The sequence below is a fragment of the Limulus polyphemus genome, unplaced genomic scaffold, assembly GCF_000517525.1.
Source record: "Limulus polyphemus unplaced genomic scaffold, Limulus_polyphemus-2.1.2 Scaffold831, whole genome shotgun sequence".
Taxonomy (NCBI): domain Eukaryota; kingdom Metazoa; phylum Arthropoda; class Merostomata; order Xiphosura; family Limulidae; genus Limulus; species Limulus polyphemus.
The window spans coordinates 314717-322721 of NW_013666441.1; the positions used below are offsets into that span (position 1 = coordinate 314717).

The window sequence follows — 8005 nt, forward strand, 5'->3', positions numbered from 1 at the left end:
ATATTCCATTGTAGTTTGTGTGTTTAATATATACTTTCAACATAATGACTCATTCCCGAAGTAAGGAACATCTCTAAAACTAAGCTCACCTGAAAGCTTGACTTGATACAACAATAAAATGTAACAACTAAGATGTAATATTCCATTGTAGTTTGTGTGTTTAATATATACTTTCAACATAATGACACATCCCCAAAGTAAGGAACATCTCTAAAACTAAGCTCACCTGAAAGCTTGACTTGATACAACAATAAAATGTAACAACTAAGATGTAATATTCCATTGTAGTTTGTGTGTTTAATATATACTTTCAATATAATGACACATCCCCAAAGTAAGGAACATCTCTAAAACTAAGCTCACCTGAAAGATTGACTTATTACAACAATAAAATGTTATAACTATAATGTAATATTCCCTTGTAGTTTGTGTGTTTAATATATACTTTCAACATAATGACACATCCCTGAAGGAACATTTCTAAAACTAAGCTTTTCTGAAAGTTTGACTTGATACAACAATAAAATGTAACAACTAAGAGTTAATATTCCATTGTAGTTTGTGTGTTTAATATATACTTTCAACATAATGACACATTCCTAAGATAAGTAACATCTCTAAAACTAGTTAGAGCGTACAGATAAAATATTGTATTTCCTTATTTAGGACACGTTTTAGTAAGTAAAACATATATGTATTTCTATTAAAGTTTAAATAACCTTTCTTTTGCCCATCTCTCCATTCGTGACTGAACACTAATGCAGGACCCAGTGGGGGTTATCCTTCCAAAACTAAAAGGATCAAAGGGAAAGTAGGGTGCATAAGGAGTAGTTGGAGACATCTGGTTACGAAGCATCTGTAACTGCCGTTCATACACTTGTCTTTGTTTCTCCAAAGCATCTAAAAGATGACAGAAAACATTTAGAAGTTAGTAAAATATTACAAGAGGGTGACGTTAGAAACTAATCCTCACATCAAGAGCTTTTTGAATATAAAAAAAATTCAACGAACAAAAAAAGTAGCATATATTTTTTTATGTAGCTGCAAAAAAAACAGGTAGAAAAAAGGTTATAAAGTTGGAGACAAACTTGTAATCATAGATGTGAAATATCATTTCCTTATAAAGATATGTTAAATGCACCCACTGTGTTTATCCTCTTCATGTTGTCTTTCTAAAGCTTTCATTGCAGACTGGATTGGATCATTACTAAGTTCTTTCATCATTAGCTCCTCTCTAGCAAATTCATAATCAATAGGTCGTCCAGATATATCTTGGAGTACAAGGAGCTGCAAAAGAAATATGACTAGTCTGTCAATGTTACACCTTAATATGTAGTTTCAGATATTCTAAAGCATGGAGTACAAGGAGCTGCAAAAGAAATATGACTATTCTGTCAATGTTACACCTTAATATGTAGTACCCTGAAGTACCTATGTAGAATCACATACTGCGATTAACCCTGAAGTACCCATGTGGAATTACATACTGTGATTAACCCTGAAGTACCCATGTGGAATTACATACTGTGATTAACCCTGAAGTACCCATGTGGAATCACATACTGTGCTTAACCCTGAAGTACCTATGTAGAATCACATACTGTGCTTAACCCTGAAGTACCCATGTGGAATCACATACTGCAATTAACCCTGAAGTACCCATGTGGAATCACATACTGCAATTAACCCTGAAGTACCCATGTGGAATCACATACTGCGATTAACCCTGAAGTACCCATGTGGAATCACATACTGTGCTTAACCCTTAACCATGTGGAATCAACATGGAAACAACCCAAATAATAATGTTTCCCTGTCTAATAAATCTGAAATTAAATTTTTGTCCTCTGGTGACTTCACTTGGAAAAGAATGAAATATTCAATGTTTTTTTTTTGTACTTTTTATCAATTTGCAATGGTTTGATCTAGCGTTGGAAACTTAAGAAATTGGAAGATGACTCACCGAGTTACTGAAAAAAAAAAAGAATTGTACGATTTTTTACAAGTACAAATAACATCACATTTCTTTATTGTTTTACAGCCTGTTAAAGTTTTTAATTCTGCTATCACAGAACAATGAGAATTGCTCTGCTATGTATGAATTTTCTTCATGGCACTTTTATACAACAGTAGGTAATTCCTAAAACAATCATGTCATGTTACATTTCATATGACTGCTAAAGATGGCAGTTTTGTTCTGGCAAAATTTCTAAATGTCGCCATACATGAACTCATGTAAAATTAAATCATGTAAAGTTTTTCAGATATATGAAAATCATGCATAACAATAATGATATTAAATGTTAACAATTTACATTCCTTTTCTTTTAGAGAAAATGGAAAAATTCATATATCAGTGAACAAGTTTCTCCTTCTGTCCACAAAACTTAAATGTGGGAACACTCACTATATAAACTTCTTTAAGAAAATATGATGACCTTAGAACAAAGTCTGTTTTGCTGTTATGTTCTAAGTATATTAATGATGAGACTCAAAATAATTATTCAAATATTCAATGCTATTAGGTTTATATTTTATATATCCATTCAGTCCTGTCTACGTATTACTGTGGGGAGTGGTGCCACTTTACGGAATTAACAAATGTTCATACATGGACTTGTTTTGGTTCCTTTATATTACAGTGTTTTAACTTGGATCTGTCTCTCAACTGTGGTTTACTTACTTTATCCAAATCTTAAATAAATGACATACACAACATTTATACAATCTTTAATTTTACAAGAAATTGCTCTAAAAAAATCACGTATTAGAGTGAAGACATTAATGCGTTAACACCCTAGTGTATTATTTTTAACCTCAAAGCTACATAATGAGCTATCCACTGCATGGATCAAACCCTCAATTTTAGCATTATAAGCCCTTAAGCTTACAAATCAGCCACCAAAGGGCCACTGTAGTGTAATGAAACAACACAAAAATTTTACTCTCAAGTTACACACTATATCTTACTTATGAAAATAAAAGCTGGATATTTCAACTTAACATTACTTACTCGTTGCTTTTGGACAGTTGACCCTAAAGAAGTGGTTGTTGCCCCACAAGACTCTGTCACCATGCTTTAACTGAGTTCTACAAGTAACAACTGACCCATTGACGCACGTCCTAACAAAATAATATATATATATATATATATTCTTTCTTTCACAGTACCTGTGAAACCATGATAAAAATCTACTGTTTAATTCTCATTTACAGAAGTGGCTACTCTCTCTTTACTATATTTTTAAATATAAAACATAACCAAAATAATTACATTCATTAATAAGAAATTACTTCTTTAAAACTGCTCTTGGAAATGTATATTTGTTTGAAATTATTCAATAATTAAAATATCAAAACATAACAAGAATTATAACATATTACATAATACTCAGTAAGTTTTAATGGATAGAACATTAATATATTTTATACTAGCTGAAGTACTTCTCTCCTGGACAGAAGTTATGTAAATTCATGATTAATGAAAGGTTCTCTTAGAACATGAATTGTTGCTTCCCTTATAATCCATCATTATATTAGCTTTATCACTGTTTATACCTATATATATATATATATATATTCATCAGCATGGTTGTTATATATGTTTTAAAATAAGTGGCAAATTCTGGTATCAATATATTTTCAATCAGAGTACACCTTAAATCTCTAGAGTTTAATATTCAAAAGTTTTTCATTATGTAATGTTCTAGATAATTCCTTCAATGTACTACTAAAGTTATTCTTTCGTTTCAAGTACAGAAAATAAGACAATTCCTCTTTAGTAAGAGAAAATAGCATAGCAGGCAGAAGGTTAAAGTATCTTAAAAATTAATGCCACAAACATTTATTACTTCCTAATCACAAAACCTGAAGCTCTCACTTTTAATCATTCAGGCAGATGGAAAAACTGTATTTGAGTGTTGGATTTATGGCAAAGCTACTACGGCTATCTGCCATTTTCCCTTATTTTGAACTATTGACCAGAAGGAAGGCAGCCAGTCAGTAACATCTTACCATCCACCATCCACTCTAAGGGATTGACTCTCACTCTTATAATGCATCCACAGCTTAAAATATTAGAAATATTTTGTGATATTGCACAGTTCAAATCCAGAGTTCTACCACAGGGCCAATCCATGCTCAAAACTGATAAAAGTAATTCAATAAAAGTTCAAGGATCAATTTTATTTTTGGACATTCCTAAGACTCAACTTAGTTGTAGAAACAGGAAACAAAATGAATAAAATTATTGACTAGTCAACAGTCTCTAATAACATTTTATTACTGTTTTTTGTCCCTCAGTCGATGAATATGTTTTATTTTATTTTTTTGGAAACAATCCAAGCTACTGATTGGTTTATACCCAAAAAGCTCTCAACTAATTCAGAATAACACCAATAAACCTTTTTTGTTTGATCTGCTAGTGTACTTTCTAGAAGCAAGTAGCTTCTACATGGCTCTTCTTGGAATTTGAGACACTTACCAAATGAAATAAACCATGCCAAGCACATTCTCTAACTATTGAAAGACTTTACAATATCTTGTAGAAGTCTCAAAATTACCACAGAGGTATACTTACCTAGCTCCATCTCTGGGAATTATAAAGACATCCAAGTATTCTACTGTAATGATGCAATGCTCTGGCATGATTCCCAATCCCAAGAGCTGTATATCTTGTTCAACTGGAGCATCCGGTCGACCTACTAATGTTTGATCCTGAAAGGAACAAAAAGTTACCTTCTAATTTCTCTAGAGACTCTAACTATATATCACGACATATAAGTCGATTTTTCTATAACAGAATGTTATACCAACTTATACAATGGACACAAAAAATTTAGGAAAATTCTTAATCGTCAGTTGGGCCTCAAGATTGAGTGAATCAATCTCTAGAAACACACCAAACAATAGTATTCATGCAAAGCCTTTGTTTTGAAATTATAGGAAATTATCTTATAAAGGTTGCAATGTGCATTCTAGTTGTCATTTCAGTGATGTATTCAACAGCTGAAAGTCAAAATGCCTCCAAAATGTATAAAATACAGCACAAAATTCAAGATTAAAACCATGAAATTTACCCAAAAGACCAACAACTATGCTGTGAGCAGGGGATTTGGCATAAATGAAAAACTTGTTCACGATTAGTGAAAACAGATAGGTAAAATTCTAATTCTGTCAGGAATGAAGTGTGCTGCTCGGGAATGAAAAACTAGGTTCCGGCCCGAACTGGAAACAGACCCCGTGAAATGGATTGACACAAATGGAAAGTCTGATCTGATTGTAACAAGAAATCAGATTATGATACAAGCTTGGTCCCACAACAGAAAACAATGCCTGCCCAATGATCAAGGACAACAATGAGGAATGTGATGTCAACGATGATCAGATAAGTCTAAGTGAATTCAGTGAACCTTTCGGCAATTCAGATTCTGAAGATGAGAACTTTGGTAGATTTTATATTTTGTTGTCAATAGTGTTAAATGAATTGTATATGAACCTTTCTCTGTAAATATTCATCTGTTTTTAGGAATATATGTATATTGTATATGCTTTCTGTATAATTTTTGGGGATAGACTTATATAACAGTGATCAGAAAAATTACAGGATTTTTTGGCCTAGGTTTAGGGGTTGACTCATACATCAAGTTGACTTATATGCTGCAATATACAGTATTTAATCCAGCCATATGTCAGTCATACACCTTATAGCAAGTTAATTAACAAAACAAAATTAGGTATAAACACACAGCTTAATATAGTTTAATAATATTATAAGCCAACTGTTTCTTGAAAATAATTTTATATAGGCCATTTTAAGTCTTTTTTGTATATCAGATCTTTGAATATCACTAACTTATGATGATCAAGATATATTATGAGAAGTTATACACTATGAAACATGAAAAATCAAAATGATATAGTGTTATAAGTAGCTTTTTCTCATTCATTTTCTTCAAACAGGCTTAGTAAGAATGAAAAAGTGTATAAATTCTGAAATTTGGAAGAGTAATGATACTTTGGACTAACATGAAAAATTAAGAAAGTAATTTAATATGTCAGTACTTTTGTCACTAACTAACAATTACAATACAGTTCCTATAAGATATTTCCTATAAAAGATCAAAAATAGATTTGGAACCATAACCAAGTTGAATGTGTTTTACAAATATTAGGTGCCTAAACCCACAATATCTAAGACCATGTGCTTCAACTCACAATGTCTAAGCCTAAGTGCCTAAACCCACACAATATCTAAGTCCAGGTGCTTCAACTCACAATGTCTAAGCCTAGGTGCCTAAACCCACACAATATCTAAGTCCAGGTGCTTAAACTCACAATGTCTGAACCTAGATGCAAAAAGCTTTAAGTTTTGAATAAATACAGGAACAGATCTTACAGGGATCAATCAGGAGTTCATTGCAGCACAGTTTAATACAATGATTTTCCCAAAAGATCTAATCACTTGCAAAATAAATGTCAATGAAATTCTGATCATTGGTTTATCTTGACCAGAGGTATACAGAGATAAGACAATCACATAACTATCTTTAACACCTTATTAGTTATTCATTTACTTCTTTAACATGTTATTTTGTTTCCTAAGCTCATCAATTTTGAACAAATAATATCTTCAAAAATTAAAATTAATTCAGATTTACTTACTTTAAGATAATAAACCAATAGTTCATTCAGAGATGGATCAGCATTCAGGTTGACCAAATAATGCTTGTCATTCTCCACTCTGATTCCAGAGGTTTGCACAGAAATGCCCATTTTTTCCAAGGCTTGCTGATGCTCCTAAAAAATCCAATTTCAAATTCAATGCTAATTTATAGTAAATGTCTTTTTTATGTTATTCATACATAAATATTTACACAAGGGTTCATTAGAAGTTTAGTTTTAATGACAAAAAAAATTACTTTAAAAGTTTAACATGTCGAATGTGTACTTAACACATCCATGCCATTCTACATCAAACGTTTTCATATTTATGGTTGAAGAACAAACGAAACATACATTAAATATTTAAAACGTTCGCAAGGAGCACGCATATTTATAATGTGTTACTAAGCTAATGTTCTATAAATATATTAAATCTTCCACACACACACATACAATGTAAATATTGCCATATTAATCAAAGACAAGAACGTTTCCAAAGTCCAGTTCCTACAAAATTTGACGTATAAAATATTCAAATACTCCGTTTTTCCATTAAACTCAACAACTCACCATTTTTATGCGGTTATACAATCCGGTCTAATAACACCGCTGGAGTTAGATTTTTTTTTCTACAAACTTGAACAACAAAAGAACAGTTTCTAAGGTCCCTCCGAACATATATACTTAAGTATGCATTAAATTAGAGTTTTGATTTCTAACTACCAGTCCAATCCACATAGTTTCGTACATCAATATCCATAAAAACTGTATCAGACAGCCAGTTTTAAATAGCTCTTACAAACGATCATATGCATATTTACATGTCGTTTTTTTTTTTTCACTGTGCAAGTGTAAGCGTATCTTTGAGAGCAGAACGCGAAATGTGCGACAAACTCTTATTTATCTAATTCTTCAGCTCTTTGTATTGACTGTCACTCTTATAATGCACAGACAGTTTAACGTGCAGTTTAATAGTTTGAGGTATCGCACGTCTTAATTATCACACTTACTTGTTTGGAATTTCGCCCAAAGCTATACGAGGGTTATCATCGCCCACCGCCAACTCTTGGGATACTTTTTTACTAACGAATAGTGGGATTGACCGCAAACGTTATAATGCCCCCACCGCTACAGGGGCGAGCAGGTTTGGTGGGACGGGGATTCAAACCCGCAACTCAGATTGCGAGTCGAGCACCCTAATCACCAGGACTCACACTTTATCGGCCCGGCATGGCCAGGTGGTTTGGGCGCTCGACTCGCAATCTGAGTTGCGGGTATGAAGACCCGTCGCACCCAACCTACTCCCCCCTGTAGCCGCAGAGGCATGGTTACGCTGGCCTTC

At 32.7% G+C, this 8005-nt stretch overlaps 1 protein-coding gene across 1 annotated transcript in view; it reads right to left on the reverse strand.

The window, feature by feature from the left end:
• The window catches only part of LOC106460763 (kinesin-like protein KIF13A), a 125874-nt gene that overhangs the window by 47489 nt on the left and 70380 nt on the right, over positions 1 to 8005 (reverse strand). Inside the window, exons 9-13 of the mRNA XM_022387544.1 lie at positions 6664 to 6798; positions 4580 to 4716; positions 3014 to 3123; positions 1146 to 1271; positions 720 to 900 (exon numbers count right to left, since the gene is read on the reverse strand). Of these exons, the coding sequence (XP_022243252.1) occupies positions 720 to 900; positions 1146 to 1271; positions 3014 to 3123; positions 4580 to 4716; positions 6664 to 6798 (689 nt within the window). The remainder of the gene's footprint in view (positions 1 to 719; positions 901 to 1145; positions 1272 to 3013; positions 3124 to 4579; positions 4717 to 6663; positions 6799 to 8005) is intronic.